Below are 14,415 nucleotides of genomic sequence, written 5' to 3' on the forward strand. Positions count from 1 at the left end.
TTTATAGTCTTTGTCTTTTTAGCCATTCCAGTCTTTCTTAATCATATGGGCTATTCAATTCCCAAGCAAGTACACCACTCTGCTCAATGAGATTTTATTGCCCTCTGTGGTTATTGGTGTCCCTCAATCTCTGATTTTTTTCTGGCAGTGTCTGTTATGACATTGATTAGCAATGTGGACCACCAAGAGAAATATGGAGCAAAAATTCTGTAATAGTTTCAGACATTGTTCTTAAACTAGAATAATCTCAGCAGTATCTTCTTAAAAGACATCTAGGATCCACAGAATAGGTATTTGCAGGATTTTTATTTTTATTATTATTTTTTGTATTCATATTTGCACTTCCTTTTATTGTCACGCAATAACATTGCAAACACGGGGGGTTGGACCCGATGATCTCTTGAGGTCCCTTCCAACCCCTACAATTCTGTGATTCTGAAATACAGTTTTAGAGATAGTTCATGATCTCAGGAACATTTTGTGTTTCTTTGATTGCTCAGCTTTACAACTTAAAAGTGACCATGTTAACACAAAACTCTCAGTCCCCTCTTACTGAAAATAAGGCTCTGGAAAGTGTCTCAGGTTGGATACTCACATTGAAAAGCCTCCCAAACCATTAGTCATTTTTGGAAATCTTGGCCATGGTCTTTTATTAGTCTGTAAAACTTTATCACCATATATTTCACCCTTTAAATAATAAAGATGATGGAGAACCATACAAAACAAATGCATTAAGGAGAATTTGTGGGTAATTTTAATGGTTTCATGGAAAGTAGACTTTTCTGCAACATCTGCTCGGGCACCCAAACAGTCACATGTTCCTGAAGAGCTCTTTCCAAAACTTTGGAGTGCATGTGAGAATACATATTGTAGCCATCACGGTCTCGATATATTCTTGAAAATATTCTTGATTTTGAGGACTTTTCTCTGTAGTTTTTTTTTTTCCTACAGTTTGCATCAGAAAAAAAAAATACACCTTATAAAGAATCTCTTAGCAAATGCTTTTGTTCTTTTCTTCTCCTAGTGAAGAACTTCATCTTTAAAAGGGATGGCAACATGTTTGTTTGATAAGGATCAAATTTGTGGTCTCCAGATCCACAAAGGTCAAATTGTGACCTGCTTCTCCTTTGCTAAACAGTAGTTCACTCAAATAGTACCACCACCTGTCACAAGGTAAGCTAAAAGTCGTTCCGTCCATGACTTCTGTGATAACATAATGAACATCTGTACATGATTAGCAGGTTAAAGGTTAAATTCAGACCCTCCTGAAGCATAAGATAAATTCTTTCTTTTTAAATGTGCAACATCTGGGAACTTGTATTTAAGTGTGTCACAGAAGATATCCGCCACCAGTACTCATTGTTTAAAACCTTTCAGTATAACATTTGTGAAGGTCTTGGCTTGTTCTTTAATGGTGAACAGATCTCAGAAAGTCCATATCTTCTCTATGCACCCCATGAAGATTTAGCACAAATACAAACCAGATTTGCATTGTACTGTCTGGCTTTGAGAAGAATCATAGATACGCTTTTCATGTTGAAGCCTCCTTAAATCATTTGTTACTGATCTCATGGCTATTGTAACATTTATACTGTAGCAGTTTCTGCTTTTCCCCACCTCTCTTCTGTGCAGTCTAGCTGACCAGCTTTCTTGTCATTAATATGCAGCACCATGACTGCTGCAGGAGGTCAAACGTAACATTTTAAGGCCTAGGTGTTTAAAATGGCACTCATAATGAAAAATTGAATGTAGTACATATAATTTTTTGCTTATAGGTATTACATCTACTCAAAGCTAGAACTTTTATTTTGAGGTATAGGTGTAAATTTTTTTCATATAATTTAAGATTTTGAAATGTTCAGCATAGCACTCATGAAGGAATCAGTTTTATCCCTTACTTATAAGAAAGCCCTAATAATTTGTATGAGATGCTGGAGAGTCTGGAGTTCTAACAGGGTGAAACACATAAACACTTGTTTCATTTTTAAGCACATACTTAAAATATGTAAAAATAACAGGTAATGAGGATGTATTTTATTCCTATAAAAAAAACAAGGTAGTACAAATATTTACTCATGAACAAATATTTGTGTTTAACATTAACCTTACTGAAGTCACTGGAAACTGAGCACATACTTAAGGGTTGATTTCCATCTTTTTGTTTTGTTTTGGTTTTGCAAGATAACAGAAAACTGAGGATTAAAATGAAGACTAGATTACTAGATATTTCTTTCTGCTCTTAAACTTTTTTTTAGACATTCTTAGGAATCAAAGTATTAAACATTATGATATAAGTTGTTAGAGATTTTATTATTAAAATGAATTAGACTAAACTGTAATATATTATATAAATTTTATAACTAATATAAACATAAAAGTTATGAGGATATATTTTGTGTTTAGAGTATTTTCGTTAGCTTTTCCCTTAAAATACTTAGACTCTGTCTTTGAATGTCTAGTTTTCCTGATATTCATCTGTTACTTTAAGTTTGTACCGGAAAAGAAAACAAAGTACTTAACATCAGAAATATGTGTCTATGCTTTGGAAAGCAAGTTGGCTGGAAAGAGTTTACTTTAGATCAATGATAAAACAAGATAATTAATTGGTGCCTTGATAATTAAAACCAGAGATCACTGCAGGAGGCACTGGAGAGCATGAAGTCTTTGAAGAAATATATGCAAAAATATCTCAGGAAAAAAAAAAAAAGTATGTTTTAGTCCTTAGAGAAATGGAAGTAGATGTTATTAAAAAATTCTTAGTGAATGCTTTTGCTATCTTCTTCTCTTAATCAAGAATTATGTCTTTAAATGGCATGGCAGCATCTGTATTTGATCAAAATCAAATAAAAGATTTCCGTAGGAACAGATGGCACTGTTTTTAATTCATTGCAGCCAGTTCAGGTATCATGAGAATGAATTATGATGCAAGCAAGCTTTGCATGTAAAGTATCAATTGACAAAAATGTTGAATAAAGGTATATTTTGTGTTACCTGTTTCATCTAGACCAGTTCCTTTCATCTGCTAAACTATAAAAATCAAACTACTTCAGCTCTGCGGCTGTTTGATATTAAAACCAGTATTTCCTGTCTTTTCTTGCTTAGGTGCTGAGGTGCCTTAGTTATTTTAGGGGTTAAAAGCTGTAGTCACTGATGCGTATATATTAGGCTGTATTCACAGAACACGGCTTGTAGCCTGACTCAGGCTATTACAGTCTAACAACAGTGACCAATAGAAAGAAAAGAAGATCCAAGAAAGCTGAGGTAAGCCCAAATTCTGAAGCAATGTCAAATTAGAAACAATAGCTAATAAGGTATGTGTGGTAATGCAGCTGGGAATGCTAGCATGCATTTCAAGTTTTATATGCTATTAATTCTTAGAAGAACAGGAAGCAAACACAGTGGTTAGCAGCCAAAGGCTCTGTATTTATAACTTATTTCTTATATATTTCTTATAAAACTTATTTATAACTGTATTTATAACTTATTTCTAACTGGCTTCAGATAGCTCCAAGAACTTGACTAACAAGGTAAATTACTTTATATTCCTTTTTGAAAATGTTATTAAGGTTATGAATATTTAAACAGTGAGAAGGTACTATTTCACCGTGTAAATTAAATATGCTATTCTTCAAATACTTGGAAAATTTCCAGATAGCAGAATGTGGGGCTGAAAGATCTGTAGGATACTGCACTTGTTACTAGTAATAACAAAAATGAAAACTATTAAATGACTACATATGGTACGCAGAGATTAACTGAGCTATTAACCTTACTGGTTCATTAACCATATGAGAGAATTCCCTCTGTATTTAAATATTATTTTTGCTAAAACTAATTTCTTTATTTTGACCAGAAATCTCAGCTCTTTCTTACCTCTTCATTGAAAAAAAAAAAAAAAAAAAAAAGAATTTGTGAAGCTTTTGTAGCTTTTGTGCTGCACAGATATGTCCTGTTGGAGCAAATTATCATTGAAAATGTTGTTCATTGTTTAATAATAGAAGAGTATAAACAAAGCAAGTAATTAAGTAGGTAAAACTGATCCAAGAAACATGAATGTATATGATATACTTTGTTTAGGACTTAATTTTTATGTAATTTAGATCAGGCATTTATTTTGGCTGTTTGCTTTAGAGAAAAAAATTAATAACTTTGGATTTGAAAGAGTGAGGGAAGGAGGGAGGGGAATGGATTACTCCATATTCCGTCCAAGCTCTTTAAGAACATGCCCAACAAACAGCTGTTAAAACACTCTTTGATCTTTCACTTTTCTGTGATGACAAAAGACCTGGAAAATCTGATCCAGATGCCATTATAATTTAGGACAGAGGAAAAACAGAAAAAGATTTTATAATTAGTTTTAAATGGAGTAACACTGACTGCAAAGGTATAAAGATCACCATAGTATTGATAGCATTATTGAAAATAATACAGTTCCTTAACTAGCTTATGCAAAACAGCTCTGTATAAGAAAACTTAAATGAATTTATAAGAAGTAATGATTTATTGTCAGAGAAATTGTCCATGTTTTCAGATTCTTTGAAACGATATCTGAAAGAACATCTGTTAAATTGGTAGTCAATGTGAAAACTAAGTTGAATCAGGAAAATGTTTAACATTTAACACTAAAGTGTTTATACTTTGTATTACTGTTAAATTTGTCCTGAACATGCTATATTAATGCTATAGGTAACAGAATTTGTCTGTTCATAAAGGAAATATTATTTGCAATGTTAATTAATGTTAATTAACCAGTTTTGTTAATCTGGTATATTGTTAGAGGATTGTGTTAAGACAACTAATTTTTTTTCTCCCCTTCCAAGGCAAATGATGACTCTAAAAGCCTGTCCAAGCCTTTTGCTATTATTCTTAGCTCATTCTGTGTGGACTCGAACTGTGAGACAAGTTTATGATGACCTGGATCCTGAACATTGGTCTCACTACACTTTTGAGTGTCCACAAGAATGTTTTTGTCCTCCTAGTTTCCCCAATGCATTATACTGTGATAACAAAGGTCTTAAAGAAATACCTGCAATCCCAGCAAGAATCTGGTACCTCTATCTTCAGAACAACCTAATTGAAACAATTTCAGATAAACCTTTTGTGAATGCCACTCATCTGAGGTGGATAAATCTGAACAAGAATAAAATCACCAACAGTGGAATTGAGAGTGGTGTGCTGAGCAAGCTGAAAAGGCTGCTTTACTTGTTCCTTGAAGATAATGAACTGGAAGAGGTGCCTGCTCCATTACCAGTGGGCTTGGAACAGCTAAGGCTGGCTAGGAACAAAATCTCCAGAATCCCAGAAGGAGTCTTCAGCAACTTGGAAAACCTTACTATGTTAGATCTGCACCAGAACAATTTGTTGGACAGCGCTCTTCAAAGTGACACCTTCCAAGGACTCAATAGTCTTATGCAACTCAACATAGCAAAAAATTCACTCAAAAAGATGCCTTTAAGCATTCCAGCTAACACACTGCAGCTGTTTTTAGACAACAACTCCATTGAAGTGATACCAGAAAACTACTTCAGTGCAATACCCAAAGTGACTTTCCTTAGGCTGAACTACAATAAATTATCTGATGATGGTATTCCCCCAAATGGGTTTAATGTTTCATCTATTCTAGACTTACAGCTGTCTCATAACCAGCTCACTAAAATTCCACCTATCAATGCTCGTCTTGAGCACCTTCACCTTGATCACAACAGAATCAAAAGTAAGTGTGTATTGTCAATTAACAATAATTCTTTGAAAACGACTGTTTAACTTCAAAAATTACTCTTTGAAAGTAAAGAGTAAAAATGTGCCACTTGCTATAGGGAGATAAGCAAAAAACCTTCCATGGGCCAATTTTCAAGTCAGTTCTAAAATATGACAACCAAATATATTTATGTAAGTAATACCACATTTGATTTGTTAATTCAGATATTGAAAATAAATAAATAAAATACAAGCAGATCAGAAGGTCAGAAATATAGGTGGCTTAAGGAAAATTTTTCCCTTCACATTTTGATATATACATACAGCTAACCATTCTGGGAGAAATTAAATTTTCCCACAGATAGGATAGGAATAAACTAGCAAGAAACAACAACATGGAACAACAATAAAAGCAGCATGTTAGGATATTCACAACTGCATGACTGCTAGTTTTCCGAAGCTCATGAGCATCTTAGAAACTTCACTAAACTAACAGAATCAATGTTGGTTCAGCTGATTTGAACATCTCTCTTCTACCTAAGCTATCTAAAAAAAGGAGCCTAATGTGAGAGACTCAGAATAAAATATTATCTGCAGTCAAAACAGTCTTTTTTGAATAGAACTAATTACATTGTGGCTATTGAATATTTCAAGCTTGAATATCCTACCCATATTTTATTTTTTATGTAAAAAATGCTGGTATATATACTTAATCTTTCTTCCAAAAAATTCTTTAACTTTACAGAAACTTCATTCTACGAATGCTTATCTCCTCAAATGTCTTCTTTCTATAAATGACACAAGACTTTATTCTCAAAGCAATAGAAGCCTGTCATGTCATAACTTTTCTTCTAGCAATGCTTCTGACGTTCTTCCCGGTACAGGAAGAACATGGTATTTAGGTATACAGGGTAGAGAGAGCATCTGCTCACAAGTTCTGCAGATCCTTTAAGATCCAAGTTCTTAAATCATTTAGTTTACTAATCTTTGGTTGCCTTTTGCTAGACAGTACAGTAGGCTGTTTCATGCCAAAAGCCAAAATCAAAGTTATCACTTTTTAATTATCACTGCACAGAATATATTCACCTCTCCAAATTTTTCATCTTGTTACACTGATTTAATTGAATAAATGGTTCCTTACTTCTATGTTGTGTTACAATAGTTCACAAAGATACTAAAAATAACAATTTGGCTGCTCTATCAAAGAAAAATATACCAGAAGAAGATAACTATTAATAATTTAATTAATTGAATGCAGAAAATCAAATGTATGAAACCTCATAAAGACAAATCAATTTTGCACAACCCAAACGTATTTAACTGGCCTGCAAAAAGCCTAACAGTTAATTAAAGTTAGGGCTCATGACATATGTAGTCACTGAACATGTTTCATTGCCCCTTGGCTACAAAGTGTTTTATTTTGTTTCACTGAAGGGCCTCAAGAGTAGACTTTATCTCCCGTCTCTTTAAATGAACACTAAATTAAAATCAATGGAATGTAACTTGCCCAGTTAAGATGTATTTTGTGTCTAGGTAACACAGACCCTTTGAACTGCTACCAAATTATTTTATTTTCTTTAATAAGATTAAAAATATGAGAAAACCAGGAAAAGTCACCCATCTAGTATCTAAAAACTCAAGTCTCATTTTCCAATGAGCCTAAGTCACGATAATTTTCCACAAGATTTACATTACTAAATGTCTTTACCACTTTTCAAAATGGGACATTCATTAACTGCTTAATCACTTTGAAAGGTTGCTCTCATTTTTATTACTTTTTTTCCAATAAGGATTTATTCTTAGTAGCTATGTATAAAATAGTCAAATAAACCTTTTTTTTTTTTTTTAAAAAAAAAAAAAAAGTCTTTGGGCCAAGAAACAATACTGGTCTATCAGAATCCATTATAGGATATTTGGAAGAAAATGGTAAAATGGTTCAAGTTCTAGATTCTGACTTATTGTCAGACCCCTGAGCTATAACTGCTACTGGCTTCTTTGCTGAAAGAACCCAGAAACATACAATTTGCGATGTTTATCCTTGGCTGCTGTAGTTAATGAATACATAAAAAGGAGAAAAGGAGTCCAACTATTTGAGTTAGACCACAATGGGTGCAGCTGTAGGTTACAATATTATACCAGAAACATCCTCCTGATCATATATGTCATAACAGATTCATCTTCTTTATAAACTCATTTTCTAAATGTTGAGAGGCTATGAGTTTTACTGAAAAACAAAATAAGATTTTTTCTGGTTCTTCAGCAGATACACAGTATTAGTCAGTAATGAGGAAGTTTTCTCCTATAGCAGCTCCAGAGCCTCATTTTTAAATATTATTCTACTTATCAATACTGTTGACCACATATGGATTCATGTTATTTGAATAAATCATCCCAGGTTCTGGTATCTATTTTGAATTAGTCATACAGTCCTCCAACTTATAAAATGGAAAGAGATACACAATTCCAGAGGGAAATTCAATCCATTTTAGGGAGATCTGAATCACCTTTTGGACGTATCCATCTCTCTCCAAAGTTTATAAACAGAGTCAAATGATTTGCTTAGGCTGACACTATTGTTTGCATAGATCAGTTAGGTGGATGCAATCCATATAACTGGATTGCCCTGTCCCCCTTGCTTCTGCTGGCAAAATTCATCAATATACCCACGAACCCCAAGTCTGAAAGAGAACAGAGAGAGACTTTTACTCTTCTGATAATTTGGCAGGATTTGCTACTTAAAGGAGGGAAACAGTAAAAGACCAAACCTCTTCATACCACACCATCAAGAAATCACTTCACAGGTTGCTTGTTATTACATAATTTCTTCCTCACATTAAGGTTGGAGTAATTAACCCAGTGAAGACTATTATACTGAGATATTTTCTAGATCAGAGAACACAGAGGTTTAGAGTACATTTGAAACCATCTTGTCTCCTAAGGACAGCATTTTGACCTGAAAAGATATTTTCTGCTACATAATGTTGATTCATTTGTAAAACTTCCTAGATAATTTCCATAATGATACCTCAGTCTCAAGCTTCCTGCTTCATTTTCACATATGAAAAAAAGTTGTACCTTGTTTCTTCCAAGAATATCAAATGCCTTCCCAAAATATCAGATGAATTAATAAGATTTCACAACATAGGCAAAGAGGATTTGGTATAATGTTTCTGATAAAATGTTCAGTCCTTGCCTGAATAGATGTATTTATCCAGTTTCCATGACAAAGATAAAGTTTGTTTCCAAGATGTTGCAAACATCTGGACAGTGTTATTCAGAAATATTATTTTTCTTTTGATAAAAAAAAAATATTAAAATCATGTTTTATTTTAAATGAATTTTGGGGTTTGTAATCAGAAGATATGTGGATATTATTGGTAAATATAAAGGGAGAAAAATGGCAAAAAGCTTTTCTTTTGCTATTTCTAGGCTACTCAGAGAAAAAAAAAAAATCTGTTACATTCTCTATTCAAGTAGTTTTTGCAGGTGATCTGGGGCCAACAAGATCTTCATGCAGTCAGACTAATCACTAAAGACTGTAATTTGGTCCAAGGAATTTGACATCTTTGATAAGTAAACACCACCAGTATTTTCTAGAATAAGGCTGAAATAGGTCAGTTGTGCTATTCAATAACTGAAGACAAGATGTGAAAAACATTTTTGTCAAGTGACAGTGCAGAAATAATTTAGGAGAGACAATGTAAAGAATCCAATCTATTTAACCCATATGAAAATAAGCAAATTCAAATTATTGTTTCATTATTATTTTTTTTCTGAATGTTAGCATATGTGTGATTCATAAAGAATTTTAAGCACTTTTTGGTTTTCAAATTAGGAAAAAGTATATTCCATTGCACAAGTTTTATTACTGCAATTAAAGAGAACTGTACTGAAGAATTTGAAAGAACAGGAAAATACAGATATTAAAAGTTTTAGACATTATATGAACAGGTCCTCTTATTCAATATTGTTATCATTTTGAACATGAGATTTTCAATGAAGTACATCTGCTAAAAATTGTGCACTATCATTGCAGTAAGATCTTCAAAATTCCTCAGCATTAGCCTTGTTTTGCTCCCTCTGAGGTCAAAGAGTTATGTCTCAATAAATACAGACAGTTGTCTAAGCTAGTTTCATCTCTGTCCAAGAAAAAAATTATGCATCTAGTACCTTTTAGTCATAATTACAGAACATTAAATATGCGATTCACTGTTCTAGATTACATTATTTAACGTTTTCTTACATTAACAATGAAGTAGTTAATTGTTAATTCTGTGTTTTTCCAACTCTGACAACAAGTGACTCCCATAAAAATACTGGTGCAAGGCTGTTATATTTGTCTTCTAAACACATTTTATCTTCATGAACCCTTCCCGTGGAAATTACCTAACATGTTTAATCTATATTTTCAGGTGTCAATGGTACTCAGATATGCCCAGTCTCAATTACTGTAGCAGAAGACTACGGTTTTTATGGTAACATACCTCGCCTCCGCTATCTACGCTTGGATGGAAATGAAATTCAGCCTCCAATTCCATTGGACATCATGATATGTTTCCGACTACTGCAGGCTGTTGTCATATAAACATATTGCAGTGTCAGTCTTGTGCTGTGAGAATTCTAAGATACAAATTTTACTGGAATGGAATTTGTTCTAGCTCATAAATCAAGAAGTAACAGTTTTATTTTGACTTTAATTTGTCCTTTGCTTGCATCTTTTCTACAGCTGAAAAGATTGTTCTTCTTTTAGAAGAGATTTTGGATCTACATAAGACATGCTTAATACTTTACCTAAGAATTCCTAATGCAAATATGTTGAAAAACTTCTGTTGTAATATCCCAAATATTCCAAAGAGAATTCTTACCTACTCTATCTGTCTTGTCAAAACCTACAACATCTAACCTATTAACGTCATTGGTATAGACAAATTATATTTCCATGTAGTTGTTACCTAGTAACTAGCATAAAGAATGTGGATACATTTGGCTAAATATATGATAGAAAAAAATATGTTTTACATGAACACTAGTTATCAAAACTGTCAGTCTTTAAGATAGTCACTGTCTAACAAGGAACAGCCACTTACCATGTAAATAGTTCATAAATTATTGTCATCCCTTGAAGATGGGAAGACTGATATTGGTATTTTAAGACATGAAATGTGTGAGATTCAGGTCCCAAAGCAATATACCAAATATATATTTCTATATGACTTATTCAGTGTGTGATTTCAAAACTGAAATACACTTATCCAACTCAGATCCATGACAAGGGAATATGACATGAAATCTTACTCTATCAAAGTGACAATTTTCTGCTGTTTCATTCTTCAGTATTCCATTTCTAATGGTGACATCATTTCTTTCTTCAGTTTTAGGATTGTCATTGAGTATTTGGTTTTTATTTTGTTTCCATAGAGATAAAACCAAGAACAGTAATTATTACCTATCACAGAGTAGGTGCTTCACAGAAGTTAAAATGTCAAATTAATATAACAGTAATAAATATAAAATTAAGAAATTAAGAGAAAACCTTCCCTTCCCCAACTACTCACAACTTATTTTCTGAACTAGCCAAATATTTGTAAAGGAAGTGTATCAGTTTAAGCAAATACAACAAACTCAGAGCAGTATTTAATTATCATATATATGCACATAACAACACTGGATTTTAGAGAAGTCCAAGTATTTAGATCACAGGAAATTCACAACTCACTAACAAGAGAGATATAAGCAAACATCTTTGATTTTCTTTTTCTTCTCAGTTAGTTTTTTTTTTTTTTCCTAAGATAGTATACTGGGATTTCAATACGTCTCAAATATTTGACTCAACTATTCACTGGGACAGTATGACATTTTTGTTATTTCTGATGGTCAACATAATAGACTATCCATCAGTCATATTATTTCAGTCTTCTTGTATTTGTAGATAGAAGCAATTATTTGCTCTTCAACATCTTGCATCTATTTATAACATTTCAGGACTGGCCTCTGTAACAGACATTTTAAACTATGCATGTGGTATACTTTTTCTTTGAAGATAAAACATTTTCTTAAAAGTAGGTCTTTAAAAGTGTTGAGAATTGCAACTTTCAGAGTTTTTTTTTCTTGTCTGTTTTATTTTTTTTTCCAAAGGCCTTTCAGAGGCCTCAGGCCTTATTCTCCTCCAGTGCACTTCTGTATATAATCCAGTATAGAAACCCAGCATAGAAATAACCCCTTTTTCAGAAATCCTATTGTGAAAACCCTTATTGTTGCAGTTCATTTTATGTGATTTCTGGGAAACTTTTGCCCTTTTAGCAAAATATTTTCTGTTCCTCTATGTTCAACCTATATGAAAAAATACAGAAGATTTAAAAAGTCTCTACAGTATATATGCATGTTTACCTATGTTCTTTAATTTAGTAATAACATAGTAATTTATTTTTTGAAAAAAGAAACAATTTTGTGTGACAGTGTTACTAATTAAATTATAACAACTATCATCTGCTTGTACTTGGAAATTAATTTCTACTTACAACAAAGAACAAATATACATATTACAGTGTGGATATTTACAGGTATATATGCACATTATTAGCAGTCCTAATGGACAATATTGAAAAGCATCCCAAAGTTCCAGCCAAAGATTATGACACTTTAGGCACTATTTGGTTTTAAAACCAACCAACAAACAAAAAAGACTAACCCTTCTCCAAAGAGATGTCAAGATTATCTATTAGATAGATAATTTAATCTATTAGAACTAAAAACATTCAGGGACAATGGAATGTGAAGGTACTGAGTTTTGTTGGTAGGGACATTATGTTTTCTATAATAAAATTGCTGTTAATGGTTGCTTTCCCTCAGCCGGTTGATATCAACAGATTTTTTTTCCAATTGATGATATGTGACTGTAAGGTGGATAGCCTTATGAATTCTTCAAAGGTCTTTGTCTTTAGAACAATCTTTGTACATATGCAGATTGATCCTAAGGACTTGTAATTGGCAAATCCCAGTTAATCTCAATGAAGACAAAAGTTCATGATACTTCCTTGGACAAATTTATTAGGTTGAAGAGCTGTTGTTACCAACTGCTTTATGTCTTACATCTTTGATACAACCAGCTGACTTCACATCTGGGAACTGTGTAACAAAAAGAAAACCCCAAGTATCCTCATTTAGGATAATTTGTCCCATCTTGACTGCACTGCAGAATGAAAAATATCTATAGAATTAAATAATTCCATGTAAAATGAAAAATAGCTTTGTTACTGCACTGCTCTTCATAAGATAAATCAACCCTGGTTGGGGGTTGAGCAGTTTTATTGCATTCATAACTCTATTTGCAATGGTCTTGATGTTCTAAATATTTGGGGAAAGTTGGTGAAATTCCCTCTCAGATTACAATAACAGGCCTAAATCACATCATTTTTGAATCACATGACTGTATTCATGCTCAAATCTTTCTGCTATCACAGATGAATCAAACAATATAAAGGAAACGGGGAACTAAATGATGTAGGCTTTCAGCCACACCTCATCTAATTCATCTGTCATGCCAGAAGACTATAAATGAAACTGTAAAACACACTGTCCTTTTCCCTATGAAGAGGATCTCTAAAACAATGTAAAAAGCATCATTGTGCTTGCAAGTCTGATGTTAATTCTTCCTAATCCTCTAACTCTTACCACTGATATTTTATGGTTCAGAAAATAATGCAGCCTCTTCCACTGCAAGGAGGGAGGAGCAGACCACTCATCTATCCAGTATGAATCCACAACTGCCGTCATAAAGTTGACATTTGTTTCACTTAATTACCAGAGTGCATTACAAACTGATTTGAATGGATTATCATGTAAAGAAGCATCTATGTTTAGAAGAGGTGCGTAAAGTATAATAAGTCAAGTCACCTTAATAACACTGCAGCTATGGTCAATAGCTAACCAAGCCACAAATCCCTAGTGCTTTGCCAGAAATGCATATTAGGTATGAGTTAATTTTGAAATGATGACAGTTAACACAGATGTGCTAACACCTCAGCTCAGGGTATGCATGGTTGCACTGTAAAGAAAAGCATAAAAGAAAAGTGAGAGGCTCAAGAAGTGAGAAGTACCCAGACATTTCTGACATATCTGCCAACTTGATTGAAGTTTGCATGATGAATTTATCAAAAGCCTGTATGTTTTTTTTAATGTAGCTGGCTCTGCGGAAATAAAAATCCTTTATAGATGCTGCCAGCATAGTTAAAAATAAATAAATAAATAAATAAATAAATAAATAAATAAAACAGCTATGATTTGACCAGCTCCATAAACTTCTCTAGCATTTTCTGTTTCTTTCTCACTATTCCAAGCAGTTTGCTACTACTTTCTTCTTCGTCATTTTTAATGAAAAACATCACAACCACAATCATCTGAAGAGATCCCAGTGACCACAGAAGCTTGTATGAAGCTTGAAGGAAGAAATACAAGCAATAAGAGGTAAATTTTTTGAAGATGACTAGCAAGCTAATTTGCATGTTTGTGATTACAAATTCCAAGACATATCCAGTGTTACCCCTGCATTCAGGGTGCCTTGCTGCACCCAGATGGTTTCCAACTTTTGCCACATATACTTGCTCTCGTTTTTTCAGCCTAGAAGGTATATTTCCTAATATTGTACTGTAGTTAGTTACATTATCTGTCTGGAATTCTATTACTCTAACATATAAATTGCTATGTTGGGTGTTGAACTAA

The 14,415-nt window shown here is 33.0% G+C and overlaps 2 protein-coding genes across 4 annotated transcripts in view; both read left to right on the forward strand.

Moving 5' to 3' along the window:
• Window positions 1-1,000: 1,000 nt before the first annotated feature.
• Window positions 1,001-11,218, forward strand: KERA (keratocan). Of its 3 annotated transcripts, none has more exons than XM_083819864.1 (4): window positions 1,001-1,173; window positions 3,103-3,261; window positions 4,821-5,713; window positions 10,110-11,218. In XM_083819864.1, exons 3-4 carry the CDS (start codon window positions 4,825-4,827, stop codon window positions 10,280-10,282), a joined length of 1,062 nt encoding a protein of 353 aa, XP_083675990.1. In that variant the 5' UTR covers window positions 1,001-1,173; window positions 3,103-3,261; window positions 4,821-4,824; the 3' UTR covers window positions 10,283-11,218. The 3 variants fall into 3 exon arrangements, with proteins under 3 accessions (XP_083675990.1, XP_083675989.1, XP_083675991.1); XM_083819863.1 differs by lacking the exon at window positions 1,001-1,173 and adding an exon at window positions 2,888-2,975; XM_083819865.1 differs by lacking the exons at window positions 1,001-1,173; window positions 3,103-3,261 and adding an exon at window positions 3,356-3,527.
• Window positions 11,219-14,009: 2,791 nt separating this feature from the next.
• Window positions 14,010-14,415, forward strand: part of EPYC (epiphycan) — a 46,435-nt gene continuing 46,029 nt past the window's right edge. The window contains exon 1 of the mRNA XM_083819866.1: window positions 14,010-14,160. Within this exon, the coding sequence (XP_083675992.1) occupies window positions 14,126-14,160 (35 nt within the window). The 5' untranslated portion in view covers window positions 14,010-14,125. The remainder of the gene's footprint in view (window positions 14,161-14,415) is intronic.

Source organism: Anser anser (assembly GCF_964211835.1).
Source record: "Anser anser genome assembly, chromosome: 1".
NCBI classification, from domain to species: domain Eukaryota; kingdom Metazoa; phylum Chordata; class Aves; order Anseriformes; family Anatidae; genus Anser; species Anser anser.